Source organism: Topomyia yanbarensis, chromosome 3 (assembly GCF_030247195.1).
Source record: "Topomyia yanbarensis strain Yona2022 chromosome 3, ASM3024719v1, whole genome shotgun sequence".
Taxonomy (NCBI): domain Eukaryota; kingdom Metazoa; phylum Arthropoda; class Insecta; order Diptera; family Culicidae; genus Topomyia; species Topomyia yanbarensis.
The window spans coordinates 274710685-274729975 of NC_080672.1; the positions used below are offsets into that span (position 1 = coordinate 274710685).

General features: G+C 40.4%; 1 protein-coding gene across 5 annotated transcripts in view; it reads right to left on the reverse strand.

Moving 5' to 3' along the window:
• LOC131690253 (anion exchange protein 3) overlaps positions 1 to 19291 on the reverse strand; it is a 198635-nt gene that overhangs the window by 13218 nt on the left and 166126 nt on the right. For 4 of the 5 annotated variants that reach the window (XM_058975852.1, XM_058975853.1, XM_058975854.1 and 1 more), the window contains 4 exons: positions 13948 to 14298; positions 718 to 2627; positions 458 to 652; positions 74 to 302 (listed from right to left, as the gene is read on the reverse strand). In XM_058975852.1, the coding sequence (XP_058831835.1) occupies positions 74 to 302; positions 458 to 652; positions 718 to 2627; positions 13948 to 14298 (2685 nt within the window). The remainder of the gene's footprint in view (positions 1 to 73; positions 303 to 457; positions 653 to 717; positions 2628 to 13947; positions 14299 to 19291) is intronic. The other variant, XM_058975856.1, reaches the window with a different exon arrangement.

The following is a 19291-nucleotide window of genomic DNA, read 5'->3' on the forward strand; positions in this document are numbered from 1 at the left end:
CATGAATCCATCGTTCTTTTCGATCATACGTTTTCCAAAATTTATCCCTCAGCGAGTAAAATGCACAACTTACCGCACGCAGTTCCAGTGGACTGTACAGCCTCTCCAGTTGCTTTCGGATAGGGACCATCAGAATTAAAAAGAACGGGAAGGCCAGCGAGTAGGGCGACGATTTTACTGCCCAAAGCATGGCCAAAGCAAGAACCTGAACCGTTGTGAATATATGCATCTTCCAGCTGGGCACTCGCCGGACGTATGGTACCTGCGGATGATGCTTGACCGGCATAAGGAACAATCGCAACCTGTAGGGAAAATGATTTTTTTTATGAAAATGCACCACAACTCGTTATGTATTTATTTATATAAACATGAACCACAAGCATAAAAAATTGAAAACTGAACAAAAATAATTTCAAAATTTTTCTATTACGAAGAAGGCAAAACAGGAAGCAATTACCTATCGAAGAACTGCACACCACTCATCGATGCGATACCCATGTAGAGGAACACACCGAACAACACAGCCATGGGAATAAGTCGTAGGATTGGTGCCATCGTGACTGACAGCCCTACCATTAGCGAGACGATGAATCCCGAAATACGCTGCTCTTTAACATCAATGATGTGAGGAGATTCACCTGGAGCATGTGTTCTGTGGGAAAAGGGTCATAATATAAGACACTGTTTGTCTTTTACATACTTCTACTGATGACCTACCTCGACATGATCGTCACAGCAGACACGTGCGTAACCGAACGGACAGTAGCAGCGCAGTGCCATGGCATTCCGAAGAATCCGCACATCGTATTCAGGAAACAAAGTAGCACTATATCCACATGTAGTCCCGATCCTTTCTTCAATCCACGTTCCGGTTTGTCAACGATTAGTTCGGAAATGTGAGTTTCCATGAATACAAGAATGTACACCAACATTGCAGGAACACCAGCAGCAAAAGGCATCCAGCCAGGAACACCTCCAAGAGGAATCAACCAACCGCGACGGGTTGCATCGCTTGGTGAAATACCTTCCGGTACGCTGAGCTTCTCGGTGAATACCTGCGGAATCATATAATCGACGAGTACGAAAAGGGCTATCGAGATTGGCACACCGAAATCACCAAGAGCGCGACGAGCATTACGTCCCAAAAAGTGGGAGTTTCTGAACAACCTTAGATAATAAGCTAGCGAAAAAGTTCCTAATGTAAGTATTGTGCAGAACAGTGCAGTGTTTGGTTGATTCTTTGGTCCGAAACTGTCCGATGGAATCAAGAGGTTGTCATCCACCCCTGTCATGGCGGCCATTGTAGTATTGGCGATCGCTGTCAGACTTTCTGCTAGTATACTGACAGACGTGTCGATTGTTGAGTTCGAATCAGCTCCCAACAACGGTTGTGGTTCTGTTGTCATATTCAGATAACGATATTCGGCTTTCAGCGGGTTTCTCCGGTATACGTAGATGAGTTTCATTAGCGTTTCGACCAGATAGATCAGTGTAATCAGTGCCGAGAAAATTTCTTGAGTAAATCGTGTAAAAAGTCGTACGTAGACGCTGCCTTCGAAGGCGGATACCAACAAGGCGATTATTGCTAACCAAATTCCAACATATACTCGCACTGTTAGAAAGTTGTAGTTGTTTGCAATGCAGAATTGATTTAGTGCCTCGTCGAACAAGAGCAAAGGACCGGTAGTTCCAATAATAACCAGAGGTTGACAACATAATGCGTGGAATATTACTCCGACTATCGAAGCAGAGACCAGGGTTTCCGAAATACCAATAAGATTGTGAGTTTTATCCGAGGATAAACCACCGAATGTGATCGCCGTTGAAAGCGCTGCAAAGTACATAAACAAAGTTGCGGCGAGAGTTTCTGTGTTCAAGCCATCCGTAATATCACTCATGTACATCGGGTATCTTCGCTTAAGATCGTTGAAGAGACCTCCCCATGGGCGGTTAGTTTTCTCTAGCGGATTCTTTTTTGGCTTCTTTCCATCGCTATCATCTGCAGCGGCCAGCAGTTTCTTTTCCTCTTCGCTAGTCAACGGCACCTGTTGGCTCTTGATCTGTTTGTCGATTGCTTTTTTCTTTCTATTGCGGATCATTTCGCTTTTTGCTTTAAGCTCATCAAATGGTAGCAAAGACTGTCGTTCCCATTTACCCGGGGGCAGGACTATCGAGTCATCCAAGAACTCATTGATAGCGGACAGTAGATCTTTTCGGTCATCTGCTTTGTACGCAATACTATGAAAATGTTCGTTTGACATCAAAGTGGCAATCGAACGTCCCACCTCGTGGTAGTCCAACTCTGCATTTTGTGGCCCCAACAGGACGAACAGAAAACGAACCGGGATCGGTACCTCCGTAATACTAGGCATTGGTATACCTTCTGCCAATCTGACGAAAGCAATCGTTGGTTGTTCTAGAAACTCCACTGCACCAACGAGCACCGTTGTCGCTTCAGCTCCCTCCGGAATTCGCTTCAGGATTGATTCTTTCTGTGAGCGCATTTTAATGTCCTCCTGCGACGAAGTGTACGTTTCCTCCTGCATGCTGATCTTCGTTTCACCACTGTGGTTGTGGCCGTTGGTATCACTTGATGGCACAATGCGAGGCTTTTTGTCGTCGACACTCTGTGATGTTCGGGTAAAATTAGAAAAAAGACGACAAAAGTAAGAGAAAAGATGTTAGTATCTGAACAACAACACCACGATATATGTAACCCCAATTCAACGGCTTTAAGAACTGACAACGGAAAGCAAACATATAAAAAGTTTAACAGATTGAAAAAGATAATAAAGCAACATCAATCAAAGCTAACATCAGTTACAATTTGGGTGCTTTAGGCATGCTTAGGGTATCAAGCAAAACTAGTTCTATGCCAATATAACTTGTTAATCACTTTCACTTGAATACTTAAATGTCAGGATCGGAACGATGAACAATTTGATTTCCTTTCACTAGCTTGCAGTGTTGTCTAACCTAATCTGATATTGGTTTCAGGGTCATTACTCTGCTGAGTGGAACCTAATTTGTTTGTTAGCGGTTCCAATGCCTGGGTTTTCTTCAATACATACAATATGTTACGAGGTGTCTATTTTGTCTTAAGGGAAGGAGAGGAGAACATTTTTTTTTTAAATTTGTTTTTATGATAGAGAGCGTAAGTATATAAATACAATATCCTTACAACTTCCGAACATTTGAAGAATATTTTCTAAACTTTTCATTGCAAAACATTGAAATTTGAACGAATGACAGTATATTTCCGAAGGCGCGCGAAACAAACTTGTTTTGCGGAGTACATCATAACTTAAAATGTACTTGACAAACTGTTTTGAAATTTCGCACAGTATTTACTCATATAGTTTTCCAGCCAACTACGGGAGCTCTTAACTTTTTACGATCTTCGAACTTTTCGTGGTATATTGAAGTCAAAAATGTGATATTTGCTAAATACCAGGTAACTTGTGTCTGAAAAAATATTATTAATATTATTTTTTAAAAGCCTCTGTAGTTACCTGAGGAATAATGTAAAGAAGAACTATGCAAAATTTTAAAACATTGAATTACACCGCATTTTTTCATCAATGAAAATGAAGGATAATATTGTGGAAATGTTGCATTATTTTATGGAAATTGACTGTAATGACTAACGATCTCTGTCATCAATAAAAAACACGAAAACGCGTTTTTTCACCGTAAATAACTTACCCCCTCTCTCCTTTAATTTGTCGTTTAGTATAATTAAACTCTATTATTACTTCTCGCCATAAATAGTATTTTGATATAAAGTATCACTAGCACGTAGTTGCACAACTACGGAAGCTTAATTTTTTTAACAATCATGAATGGAAAGCTAATGTAAGACTCATACAAACCTAGGTAGGTGAACAGCTTTCAAGATATTTCGGAACGTTTTCCTTTTTTTCTGTATTAAAGAAAAACTTATAATTTAAACAAAGTGATTATCTTTGATTCTATTTTAATATTTGGCATCAGTTTTACTATTAATTGTTTTATCATCTTAATTAGTTTAAAACAACTAAATACACGAGAAAAAAGGTTTTCAGCGGTTTGATTTTAGAAGAAAACGCGAATTCGTGGAGATATTAATAACCTAGTAGAATTTTCATAGACGTAAGAAAACACTTGTAGACGAAAAAATTACTGTAGAGGTAGGCACAGGCTTTGTCCAAATACTATGTGGAATAAACTTTATAAGTTGACGAATAATCGCGTCTGTAAAGTGAAAAATGAAACAATCTACCATGTGATTGGGATTATCTACCATTTCTATAAAGAAAACCAATGAACCGTTCGGGATAATTATTGGGATATTGCTCTTCTCAATATCTTGCAGGCATCGTAATTCTCAGTTACACACGTAAATGGGGGATAATCTTAAGACCATCTTTTCCGCACAATAGAGCGTCACGAAACAACTTCCTTGTGTTCTGTTTAGTGGACTGCATTTATGTCTTTTTTTTTGGGAATGTAAAAGCGGTTAGTGTTAGATTATTCTTTACTCTGACAATATTAAGCATGAGTTGGAAAACGGGGTCATGACAGACTAGCATCTCTACGAAAAGGACTTGGCGTCTAGGTTTTTTTTGATATTTTCTAACGGTTCAATCTGTATACGAGTAGGAAGAGATAATGAATAAGACATACTGAACACAAAATCCCAAAAAACTAAAAATGACTCGGATGCTTTTAAGTCAACAAAGTTTACTAATATTAAGCATTGCATAATGTCTCGAATTTCAACGAAACTAATAAAGTCTGCTTCAGTTCTTAACACTTTATTTATTTTGTAGTAGCACCTCTAGGCTAGCTTTGGAATGATTTGACAGAGATTTGTTTAAAAAATATACAGGTATTTAACCTATGATGGACCTAGCTGCTTATAACCCCGTGCTGCCCATAGTTTTATATTGGGTTGTTTCGCGTTTTACGAAGACTCCATATCAAGAAGACTGGCAACTCTGTCCAGAATCCGGAGACAGTAACAGCAACGCCACTTGCGGGTAAAGGTAGTACTTTCCATAGTGATGCACACACACACATATACATTTTTACATAAAGCTTCCTCCCTTCTTCCAATAGAGGCGCTGTAACCTCTGTCGCTTCTTGTTTGTATGGGAGAAGGAAAGAGATATCAGTCTTCTTAATATGTAGTCTTCGCTTTTTACAAAGGCTTATGTATGCTTGAAAAAATGGCCGCCTAGCGGGCTGGTGGTGAGTATTTCAACAATAAGTGCAGAATTGAAAAAATTGTCCCAAGTGGAACACGAGAAAATAAAATTGACCCTGCACACAGTATTTCAGCCAATAATTGATCCACTGGGTTTCTGTTCCCCACGACGTAAGAGGTGACTAACAACACCTGTGCCGTCGAATGGTGAGATAACATCGTATTTACAATTTTCCTATCTCATGCCGCCACGTGAGTCTATCGCTGATATTTGGTTGTTAGACCGGCGTCGGATGTGTACTGAGAGGGTGCCAACGGACGGGCCCCAAAACCCGAACCGTAAAATTTATACCCCAATCCAAGGTGTGACGTGACCCGTGCCGAGGGATGAATGGCAGGGGGAGGCATCAACACTTCGAACCCCAACCATACGCAAAACTAGGACTGAGATCCAAAATGTTGACAAATACAAAGCCGCGCACGGAGCCTGTGCGGCACACCCCACAATATTTTTGCCCTGTCAAACAGGGCTCTGATAGGGTCGACTTTCTCTCCCTAGCAATTCGTGAAAACAAAACGGAAAACACTAAGAACACTGTAAACATGAGTTTGGATGAGATTGTGGCAATGGAGGTGGAAGAGGAGAAGGATTGCGCGGAAAGCAAACTTGAAGAACTGCTGAATAGTGGCTCATTGGATGATGATGTGTCCTGTACTCCGTCCATTCTCAACTCTACAGATAGAGGCGAGGATCGGACAATGGCCAGGGAGGGTTCCGAAAATAAAACGAGAGGAACAGGAAGAATTCGTCACTTAAGCGGAGCGGCGAAGAAACGGGGTGGCTGCTGAGAAACGGCCACAAACCCGCTGAAGCGCTAGAGTTGGCATAAATCCCAATAGGGAATGCACCATCCAAGCGATAGCGTTCGGTGGACACGGAGGTACCGAACAATAATGGGTGCAGGAAGTAAGCGCAACCGAAAAAGATCAAGTGTCAGGATTCTAGAAAGACACTAAAACCAACCTTCAACGAAATGGCAAAGTCGTACTCGATGGCCATTATTCCAGTTAGGTACCCTGCGAATACCCTCAGTCATGAACAGCTGAATGCTACTCGATGCACGCTGATCCATAGCGTCAAGAAGCAGACCCAAGTTTAGGAAGTGCACCTACAAACAAGGGTATCGGAAATCATCTATGAAAACAAAGATACAGCTAAGAGGATGCAAGATGCCACAACTGCAATCAAGCCCGGGGAAGGCGCTTCAATGGAAGCCGTTGAAGCGTCGCACATTCCAAAACAAGCGCTATACATCAGGTATTTCCCCGAAAGCATCGAAAGATTCGATGGGAACATCCTCCGCGTGGTACAGAATCAGATCGAAAAATTCTGCACAGAATGCTGGAGGGTCGTGAAAAGAACTACGGCCCTTAAAACGGCAGAGCTCCTGTTGGCGGTAGATGAGGCTTCAGTGAAACTGATAACTTCCCAACACAACCAGCCGCACTATGTATTCGGAAAGACTGGAATGCGCCAGTTGGAGGGGACTCCGGTCTTCGCCGAACGACGAAATTCTAGGCAAGCATGGACTATAAATGCTTCTGTGGGTGACCCAACACGGAGCACCTCACGACGGACTTCTGATCATAGCAAACCTGCAGCAACGGTAACGAGTGCATCGGTGGCAGCCCGTCTTACGAACTATACACAAAAGCACCCCACCGTACGCGGCTCACAAACTGATACGCAAGGAGAGGATCGAAAACCTTCTGTAGGCGAAGGTGCGCAAACAGCAAGAGCCGAAGCAAATACTGGGCCAAAAAAGGCCACTGGGACGTCGAACAGCACACAGCCTGTGACTAGCCGTCGGCCCAATAAATGGGACGAAGCATTGGCTCCAAATATCGACGACAAAGAGACACCGCAAAATTGAGCAGCATTCGCATTCAAGTGAATCTTCATTATGCAAAAGGTGCCACAGGTTTCCCCCGAAATATTTTGGAGAAATTTGAAAAAATTGAATATTTCAAACAAAAATATGCCTAATATTTTAAATGAAATTCTCAAAGTTTCATTTGCAAAAGTTATCTTGTGAGAATATTTCCTTGTAGTGAAAATTGGCAGCAGTCCTCGACACCTACCTGTCGGCTCGTTGTAGAGGCTAGCTAAACCGCCGAGGACTATAACGAGAAGATCGCTTGCGAAGCGAGGAGCTGGGAGCTTATTGCTTCACGAAACGGATATCGGTACCGAGAGAAATTTCGCCACATTCTGTAGTCCTTGACTGACGGCGAACATAGAATAGAGAGTGTGCGATAAGTATCCCCATAGGGACCACCAGGCGATTCGCTACCGCATCGGTCAATGGAACCCTGCTGCAGCACGGATAAGGACGGGTGGTAAGCTAAAGTGGAAGACGAAAGCCTTTAACGAAAACCTCTTTGTTAAGTTACTTCGGCGAACAACGGAATCAAGTACGTTGATACGGCTGATCTAACAAGAAGGATTTCGACGGCTAGTGACGTTAAAATGTCACGAAAGCTAGGGCCATGCAGTAGACGGCGTGCAGCTTACTGGTTAAATGAGTAGCTCAGTACGCTACACGCTGCTTGTCTTAGATCCAAAAGGCGAGCTCAGAGCGCAAGATCGGAGAGTGAGAGGGGAGCGCAAGCAACGTTTCGAGAAGCTAGGGACTCTTTCAAACGGGAGATCAAGCTTAGAAAGTCAATTGCCATGAGTAGCTGTGCTGAGAAATAAACGCCAATCCCAGGGGGACGCGTACTGAGTCGTCATGACGAAGATGAGGGTCCGTCGACACCAGCTGAAATATGCCCGGGTAAGATAAAGATAATCGTTGAGGGTCTCTTCCCGAATCACGATTCAACTACCTGGTCACCAACATCGTACGGCGAGGAAGAAGAAGGTAACACAGCCGAGTGGCATGCGACTAACGACGAGCTCAAAGAGGCGTCGATGTGACTAAAATCAAAGAAAACCACCGGTCCAGATGGAATACCAACCGTGGCTCTGAAAGCAGCGATCCTGGCATATCCGGACATGTTTAGAATGCTACTGCTGAAGTCTTTAGATAATGGTAATCCCCGAAATGACGAAGGTGCAGGAACTGATGTTGCTGCCAAAGTCAGGAATGTCACCGGGCCATCCAGCCTCGTATAGACCAATGGCGCAGCGTTGCATAAAAGAATGAGCCAGATCCTGAAGAGCTACTTCCAGAGTAGAGCACTGTTATACCAGACGAACAAAGGGCAGAAGGCAATGCGAGTCGCAGTTGGCGTTCCTCAGGGCTCCATTCTCTGTCCAACTCTTTGGAATGGGATGTACGATGGGGTCTTAACACTGCGGCTGTCTAGGAAAGTGAAAATCATCGTGTGTTTCGTGGACGACGTGTCACTAACGGTGATGAGTGAGACACTTGAAGAAATGGAGGTGTCGGTGACAGAGACAATAGATGCGATCGAGAGCTGGATGAACGCGTAAAGCTGCAAATAGCTCACCACAAGACGGATTTGTTGTTGGACAGCAACTGCAAAATGGTTCAGCGGATACAGGTCACCGTTGAAGGGCATGTGATTGCATCGAAGCGTGCACTGAAGCAATTAGGAGTGATAATCGACGACTGATTGAGCTTTAAGGTTGCACAGAGAATGCGCAAAATTCACAAACGAAAAAAGCAGTTTTTTTTCCACACCGTATGTCAGATCTTCATAAAAATCAATCAGCAGTACTGTAACAACATTCTACATACGCTGATTGATTTTTATGAAGATCTGACATACGGTGTGAAAAAAAACTGCTTTTTTCGTTTGCGAATTTTGCGCATTCTCTGTGCAACCTTAACAATCACGTTGATTACACCTGCGAAATTTCGGTCCATTATCTAGTGTTTCGTCATCGATACTGCGATATGAGGCTCCTGCTTGCGGTGCAGCGCTGAAAACCAATTGGAACCGCGAAAAGTTGAACAGGACACTTCGACTGCTGGTCGTACGGGCACCGTGTCATAACGTCCGGGACATTATGACGCACACTGATATTGGAATATTATGACGCAGTGGTATTGCGTCATAAAGCCCGGGATAATATGACGTACTCATAGTTTCTGATGTTATGACGCATAGGCACTGCGTCACAACGTCCCGGGTCACAAGGTCCCAAAAGGGGGTGCGTCATTACGTCTGAGACATTGTGACGCACAAGAGGTGCGTCATAGAATCCGAAAATAAATGTGCGTCATAAAGTCCGAAACCTTATGACGCATATCCGTAATGTCCCGGACGTTATGACGCACCACCCTTCGGACGTTATGACCTCGGACGTTATGATACGGTGCCACCGTACGAGTTGCGATTGCATACCAGAGGCAGTATGCCTTATCGTCGAGATGATCCCCATCTGCATCACCCTGACGGAGGATATCAAATGCTACAAACAATGAAACGTCATCAGAAACGTGAGGAAGATGATGAAAATCGATTCGATAGTGATGTGGCAGCAGGAATGGAACAATACGGAGAAAGGAAAGTGGACCTACCGGCTCATCCAAACCTGTCGACGTGGGTCAATAGAAAGCACGGAGAGACGACCTTCCACCTGAAACAGCTCCTACCGAGCCACGGCTGCTTAAGGAGTATCTTCATCGGTGTGGGTACGCAACGTCAACACTGTGCTCGGAGTGTGAGAACGTCGAGGAGACGCAGGAGCGTCATTGAATGTCCTAGGTTTAAAGTCTTTGAATGTCCGAGGAGAGTCTTTGAATGTCCGAGGTTTGAAGTGACATGCAGGGAGCTACTTAAAACGAGAGGACCGGACATCAACCCGGATAATGTAGCCTACAGAATGACAAGCGACATAAAGACGTGGAACGCAGTAAACAGAAATATGATGTAGATCATGGCTGTCTTACAGCGGAATGGACATCGAGCAACGGTTTCGGGAGAGCAATCACCGCCAGGGAACTCTCCGTAGGAATAAGCTAGATAGTCGAGTAGACTGCAACAGAGCACCGAGTATGAGTCGTCAAAACGGCAGCGAACCGGACGTCACGCTCCATGCGGATTCGCCAGACCGACCACGGCACCCCACCAGTTGTTCCGATAGAAAAATAGCGAAAACCAAAGAAGAATCGATATTGGGAAACCTTTTTTGCCAGGGAACTCTCCGTCAGCGTAAGCTAGATTCACCGCCGGGGACTAGACTGAGTAGACAGCGACGAGACACCACTAGTCGTGGGTCATCGGCGCACCGGATACCTTGCTTCACCAGAATCGCCGAACTGACCTCGGCACCTAGCTGATTGACCTACTCCATATATATACAATAACAGTGGAGGCACCGACGGCTAGAGGAAAGCAGGAGATTATGATCGCATCTGCCTACTTCCCTGTTGATGCGGATACAGCACCACCTTCTGAAATCGATGCCCTCATAAAGTACTGCAGAAGCATAAACAAGCCTTTCAGCATTGGATGCGATGCCAATGCACATCACACAATATGAGATAGCAGGGATATGAATACCAGATCACAACCAGTGCTATAAATACCATTTGACAAGATCTCGATGCACCTCTTTATTGTCTCTAGAAATATGCTTCTTTTTTCGTATACAGTGGTGTAACCCTTAAACCGAGTTTGAATGAAAATGTCTCTTCGGCGATGTTAATATATCCGCTCATTTAGAGGTGTTTTGCCTTTCTCAATAGAAAGGTATTGCAATTGCTCTGAAAACCGACTTTTTAACGGAGGCCCGGAGGGCCGAGTGACATATACCATTCGATTCAGTTCGTCGAGTTCGGCAAATGTCTGTGTGTGTGTATGTATGTGTGTGTGTATGTATGTGTGTGTATGTGCGTCTGTGTGTGTGTACGCGAACACAATCTCACTCACTTTTCTCAGAGATGGATGAACCGATTTTTACAAACTTAGTCCCAAATGAAAGGTGCAACGTTCCCATAGGCTGCTATTGAATTTCTAATGGATCCGACTTCCGGTTCCGGAATTACAGGGTGATGAGTACGATCACGCAGAAAATGTCGATTTTAAGAAATTCTGCAATGAATGTATAATGGTGAAAATTTTTCCAAAATGTGACCACAACTGCTTCGATTTGTAGTACTAGGTCATTAACAGCCATTCAAAGTCTCTTTGGTCACATTGGCCACCATCATCGGTTCCGGAAGCCCCGGCGGAAGTATCCAAATTCAGACTAACAGTCACATCGGTTTCTCGGAGATGGCTAGACCGAATTAACCAAACTTAGTATCAAATGAAAGATGTTGCGTCCCCGTAAATGGCTATTAAATTTTATCCCCAACCGACTTCCGGTTCCGGAGTTACGGGTTGTGGCGTGCGATCACATAGCAAATTGTGATTCAAATCGATACTCCGATGGAAGCAAAAAAGGTAAAAATTTCGCTAAAATGTCTCTCAAATAACTTAACTTTGCAGTTCTAGGTCACCGACGGCCAAACAAACTTTCGTTGACTACATTGACCACCATAGACGGTTCCGGAAGTGCCCGGGAAAAGCGGCCATCTTTCATAACTAGCAAACTCATATCAGTTTTTCGGAAATGGTTGGGCCGATTTTCACAAACTTAGTCCTAAATGATAGCTCTATTATCCCCACAGATGTCTGTAAAATTTCGCACGGATCGCTTGTATGGTTCCGGAAATATAGACTGAACGGTCCGGTCACACATGAAATTCCCATATGAGCCGTAACTCAAATTTTTTTTCAAAGGGGGGACCCCATGAAATTTCAGAAATCGAATTCGTATTTTACATTACATCTTTAAAATGCATGAAACGTCGAGATTTTATGTTATCTCGAAAAATTTTTTTTTATAAAAATCGACTTTTTGGGACTTTGCCGATTTCGCACCTTTTTTCAGTTCAATATTACCGTGGCTGCTTTTTCTTTTTCAAAATTTTAGAACTCGAATAATGATTTATTTTCCTGTATATAGTTGTCATGTGATGTACAATAATAAAATGTAATATATGCATTTAAAAGCTTTTAATGAATATAAACAACGCACACATTCTCGTGATTCATGATTGAGAAAGGCACAATTGCACCGCTAGGTGGATTAAAATAGGTTTTTTATTCTCTCCACTGCTCCCTTCGTGCAAATTTCTGAGACAAAACTAGTTTATCTTAAACGCTATTTTAAGAAGTCTTCCGTTATAATTCTACTATGTTAACATAGTGGGTTTTGATCGGGACACTTCTTCAAAAAGTCTTTAATATAACATTTCATTAAGTCGCTTAAAACAGTGATTGTTAATTTTATATTTTTTGTGTGGCTGTTTTCTCTTTGTTGAAAAGTTGTAAATATTTATGTCTAGGTACCGATTCCACCCTCAGCGTTTATTTGTCAACATGTGAGATGGGCTCCGGATATACTTCGCTTTGCTTAGAAAATTGGTAATATGGTAAAATCAACGAAGTGAAATCTACTTGCCGAAACCGTTCAACCCTCTAAATGCTGCGCTTCTACAGAAAAAAAAACCTTCTTAAGAGAAAAATTGGGAATTTTTTTATTTTATCAAGGTTATATACCTTTTATTTCATGATTTCATTACATAAAAGTTATAGTTTCTTATTGTACATTTTTTAGGGGAAAAGAATTTAAAGGTTTTGGCAATTTGTCCAAACGAGGTCCCATGGCCTAAAACGCGGTTCAATTGAGACAAAAATTTGTTTATTGGCCCTAGATGACCAATTTCTCTAGAATTGGTTCAAATCCGTGAAGGTCGATTAAAAGTTGCACGGAGAATGCGCAAAATTCGCAAACGAAAAAAGCAGTTTTTTCCACACCGTATGTCAGATCTTCATAAAAATCAATCAGCGTGTGTAGAATGTTGTTTCAGTACTGCTGATTGATTTTTATGAAGATCTGACATACGGTGTGGAAAAAAACTGCTTTTTTCGTTTGCGAATTTTGCGCATTGATCACTTTGCGCGGAATGGCCCATATGTATATTAGAGCACACCCTTTGCAGGAAAAATGTGTTAATTAAAGCAGTCTTAAATGTGGGGTTTTCAACACCATAGCCCACAAACAAATTTCAAACTTTTTAAAGGTCCAAATGTACAACCGAAAACCTGCAATCGTGGCTCAGCGGTAATTTTTATCTTGATGTTAGTAGGCACGATAAAGTGTCTCGAAACTAGTTTCTTAGAATAAGTATCAGTCAAACCAATTTGTAATATGTCTAATGGAAATGGATAGATTATGCAAAATCCAGAATACAGTAAAGTGCACGATTAAAAGAATAGAAAATATAATCTAAGCTTGTTATTGGAATGATGCTTTAACAATACGCACTTTTCAAAACAATTTCCATGAAATTCTATATAGGACTATTCTATCTTGTAGTGAAAATATGTTCAAAACAAAAATAAGATCTTGTTGCATCAACATATCAATAACATTCAAGTCATGTCTAGCGGAACAGGCAAGCTAGTCATAAAAGTATTCGAACGGTTATTAATAACTATCAAAAAACTCGACTCTACCAAACGAAGAGGGAAGGAAACCAAGTGCAAGTGGTGGTCATTTTCGCTTCGTTGGAAGGACTAGCACAACCTTTTCATGAAAAAGTGATCAACAAAACGAGACGCAAAAGGAACAATTAGAGAAACCAAACTAAATTATTGGAATTAACGTATTAGAGAGGAAATAAAGCTTCTCTTGAACTGAGGGACCCATTGTCGATCATTGCTTCATTTACAGTTGTCAGGGTTATTGCTGTATTGTTTCGTCGCATTCCGGTGGCACTGGTGACTGTTGATACGGCCGTCGGTTGTCCACCATCATGGCTACCGGTTCGTCTTTTGCGAGCTTGCTGCTGCTGTTGTTGTTGTTGTTGAAAAAAATGACGGCGATTTCCGCTGGAATTGCTTGGAAGTCTTTGTCTGTTGTGCTGCTGATGGTCCTGTTTGAAAGCCTCAGCCGGGCTGCCATTAGGGTTCAGCGAGGGAGGGCTAAGGGTGTAGCTTTGCGTGGGGCTTATAAACGAGTTAAGCCTTCGTACTCCGACTATTACCTCACCGTTGCCACTCTCTGTAGCTGGAGCCAGCGACTTTCAAGAGCAGAAGGCGAATGGTCGATATAGTATGACGAAAAAGTTTCGGATATTTCAGTAGAGATGAGGTTGAGAAAAAAGTAGGATATTATCATTAAAATTACGAGCTAGTGTATGTGGTGTATAATTAATTGGTTCAACAAAGACATATCCAATGTCGATGCTTTAAAGGCGAAGGGGAAGTGAGATTGATTGTGTTTTGTTATGAACAAGTGACAATCTGATTGAGACGTGTTGATTTATTATCAATTACTAAGCTAGAAAAATTGTTTCACGTAGATATGTAATTCACTAACAGAAAGTAGCAAGGCAACAGCAATAAAAACAAGAATAGCAATAGCAATCAACTAAACAAAGAAAACATTAAAACACAGTGTTTACAAAACAATTTTACAGCTTATTAAATTTCGGATGTGTAACATGGCACATGGAACAAATAAAAGTTATCATGTATTTCGTCTAAAGGCGACATAAATAAATCAATATATTATATAACTATATAATTTAACATCACGGAAATTCGTTGTAATTGAGGTTCATTGAAAAGGAAACAAGTACCGAGAGAAAGCAAGCACGCATAGTGACTCGGATCCAAACACCCAATTGAACAAACTAAGGATGTTCCACTAACAATACACTAGCTCTAGCTATTTCTAACTAGGCAACTGCTACTAGGTTATCTACAAGGCAGCCTCGTTTTTTTGTATACACTGTACAGTTCTAATTTACCAATTGGCTAGATGTTATGTTTTCGGCATAAAAAATTAAATGCTCCATGCCTCGATCGTGAATTCTAAATGCGAGATGCTAAAAGAAAAGATATACAGAATAAAGAAAAGAGAAAGAGAAAAGAAACAGGAACATAGGAGTAGAAAGCGATAGCCAGTAAAGTAGCAGAAAGAGAAAGAGGAATAGGAAGAATATCGAGCGCGATCTAGAGTTAGAATGAAAGTGAGACGAATGTGTCGGTGCAAATGATGGTGCTAAATGTTATACACATATTTTTTTAAACGGTACTCATATTTGTATTGTCGGAAAACTGCAGTCAACCAAAACGAATTTTACTATGGAGTAGCTCAGCCGTTTACAGTTTCTACCAATATTGTCACGATGATGCATGTTTCAGGTGAAAATCCCTTTATAACCCACAACAATGAAGAAGATGAAGAAGATTATTTTTTTATGTTTTTCAATTATTTTATCAAACAGCATGTAAAAAAAATTACAAAGAGATGGGCATAGCGTAGTTGCAAAATCGATTGTCTTGTACGTAGCTCAACTTGGGTTCGATTCTCAATCTCGCACATAGGGTTAGAGCTTTTTCTAAACCAGAAAAGAGGCGAATTGTTTTAAGGTTGAAAGTTTTTTTAAGCAATTCAACATGCTAGATATACTGAAGTGGCTAACTGACAGAGAGATGCAACAAAAAAGCCTAAAATAGACATGCTGATCATCCCAGTTACGTCGTCATTTTTCCATCCTTCAGGAAACTATGCTAATGCAAGATATTTGTTGAATATTTTGACTAAGTATCTCAAGGTGATTTCAGGATTTTCCATAACCTGGAGCTTTCATATTTTTTACCCTGTTTTGCATCGAAAAATTACAGAATGTTATTGAAATGATACATTATAATGAACAAAAGTTTTGACCAATTCGGTTCATTCAAATTTCTAAAACAAATCTGCGAAAAAGTGATTTTTTTTTGCGCTGCAACCCTAAACTCCCCACGTAAATAAAACAAACAAACAAACAATTGATCTCATCATAGTTTGTTTCAACAATTTCGTTTAGAGACTATTCTTGATTAGAAATATTTTCATATATTTTAAGACTTCGTTTGCATTTGGACTCCCAACACTGTTATTAAAATTATGGACACTCTCAATCTGCTCTGAGCAAGTTTTCGAGTTTTTTACCCGTTTGTAAGAAGTGTGTGCTCACCTTCTTTCAAAGCTGGAACTGGTTTCTGAGGTTTCTTAAGACCCTTAGAAAGTTTCCATAAAAGTCTAGAATATATATTTCTCACAAAATTTTCATTTCTCAAGAGTGTTATTTTATGCTTAATTTATTTTTGTAGGTACATTATAGATATATTTCACTATTGTATCGAACAATCTTCAAGCGAATCAGAAGTTGAAGAATAAAGGTATTAAATTTCGTATTGTTGGTATGGATAAATTTCTAGCATCAACTATTTAAATTTTGTATTGTTATATCAATGTCACTTTAATTTTGTATATCATTATCTTGATTAACAATATTCTCAATATAAGCTTTGTACCTTTCCTGCTTTGTGTTAATTAAACACTGAGCTAATGGAATTGGAAAATGCTTCTTGAAAAAGTGAGAAAATTACTGGAAGGTGATCAGAATCAAAATTAATCAATTATCTACAAATGTGACTTTAGCGTGCCAAAACAAAATAAATTCCTTACAGTTGTTTACCGTTGGAATCGCTTTGAGCATTATTCCAGGATCGGTGCTTAGCGTTAAAATCATCGATTATAAAGAGTTTCGACCGATTTCGTGTAAGTTTTTTTTCAAGAAATTAGTTTGCTCGCCACTGCATCGAAAAGGCACACAGGCTGCAGTAATAAAAACAACACAGAGATCGGTTTCAACTTCGATACTCAAACTGTCGATTACCTTGGTGTCAAAAGATAGCAAGACGCGATGTTTGATTTAGTGATTACCCGCTATTGCGATTTCTCCGCCAAATCCAATAATTCGAACCAAACAATGAATAACAAAATTACAGTAATTATTCAATTTAAAAAAAAAAAATTCGGTTTCAACGGTTCTATGCACATTATGTACCCGCAAAAAAATTGGCTTCGAATTTTTAATGAACGACATTCCGATTCAATAAATTTAAATGATTATTAAAAGTCATTACTAAACTTCAAATTCAATTTTGTTATAAACTTTCCAGCCAGTTTAAAAGCTTCAAACAAGGAGGTAGAATTCAGTATTGCAGTCATCAACTGAAACATTGATTGTTGCAAAAATAGTTTTATTCTATTATGCTATGTTCGGTTGGAGCAAAGGAAACGTTGTATGAAAATGAAATTGGAGGTGTCGTTCATTTAGCTGTGCTACCTGTCACTGAAGCAGAGGCGACGCGTCGGTACGTGCAACCTGTTCATTGAACAAGTAAGCAAAATCTGACGACCCGCAGCAGCACGCAAATTAATTTGAATGAAAGTAACAATCTTCAAATCTTGAAGCTCAACAATTTGATCCGAACGATAATCCAACCTAGCATACAGAGCGGGTAAATTTCAAAACAATTCTGTCTTCCTATGACCGGTTCAACCTCAAACATGCACGCATGTTGTACTCTCACCGCATGCTCTGGATAGAGCAGTTGCATGAGCGACGGCTGGAACAGCAGCGTGAGTGTCATGGGTGCCGACTTTTTGTATTTCCTTTTGCACCGGTTCAAGTCAAATAATGAACAAATACATTGGTGCGATATCCATATGGGCGTCAGAGTTTTGTGTAAACGAGAGCGATTTATATTTTTTGAGCGCGTGTCGCCGTACGTTTATAACAGTCGGTCGAACGCTTGTTTTTTGGTAGCCTGAACAAATGTTTCTGTACTTGGGGCATATTGGTTTTAGGCGCGTATGTATTCCGTTGGTTCAACGATAATAATGAACCGTCTACTTTTGCTTCAAAGAATTTTTTGCTCTTTGCATTAACATGTTGATAACTTGTCTACTGAGAGTGTAAAATGGACATAAATTTAAATCAGGGGTTGTTCGGATGATTTCCCGTTCTATTGTAATAGTGAACGGGTTGATGTTGAATATCTCATGTCTACGATATTTTACGAGAAAACTATTTTTTCTGGATTCAATGAATTGCACTAGGCACATTCAAATTTCCATCCCATTTGAAAGAATTGAGGAATAACTTTAAACCGGTAGACAAATCTTTCAATCATTGTTATACAGAACGACGATTATTTATTGGTGTGTAGAATATAAGAGTCTACATTTCAAGTTAAATCATATTATGATTCATAAGTATTCAATGAGAGTTACAAATATTCAATGACTGAATAAAAATTGATCATATTCAGTCGCTTTCATTTTCAATATTCAGGAACGCACCGTAAACCGCAAACGAACAAACATTTAGTGCAGGTTTTCATTCGTCTCCGATTATTGCACAAAGTGAACGTGCAGCAACGAATCAAACGTGTCAAAGTAGTTCGTGGCACAATGTAAGCAATGATAATTATTATTTTACATGCTTTACTAACATTTGAAATCATTTACCTATATAACAAGTGAATTGCATACTATTGTACGATATTCAACTGAATAAAAAACATGGATTTTTGAATGAATATTTTTTCTATTCATCACGAGTCACATCAGGTTCATTTTCAGCCGTCCAAAAAGAGCTTCGATTATTTTAACTCTGTTCAATGATTTTTTATACATGATTGTTTTGCTTAAATTTCAGTTCAAAAACTTTTCAAATTTTTCGCATCTCGGATATGTTACTTTTTACTCTTTTATGCATTCTACTAGACGATTATTTAACAATTTACCGGTGGATTTTGACAACAAATTTGCTTTACTCAGCTCTTGCGAACAGAAAAAACCCGTCGACTAACATCTTTCATTGGTCCTATGATGTTGGATGGAATCGACGATTTTGTCGGACGTCGAATCCACCCGAGTAACGTCAGAATAGATAATCGAAAAATAATCAGCTGATCTAAAAACGTCCCATGGAGTCGAATTAGTTTTAGAGATGACTGTGGAGTTTTGAGGGCCTTTATGGTATATTGAACAGGTTGACGGTGGAACGACGCGTCGCCTCTGCACTGAAGATGACGCACCATTGTAGGATGGTGTGACAAAACAGAAGATCCTTGTTTATGCAAAGAAGTTGTATTTCTATTTTGAATTGGAAGAAACAGGTTTAAACATGTTTGGTTGAAAGGTATCTGAAGAAGTTGGTAGTTTAC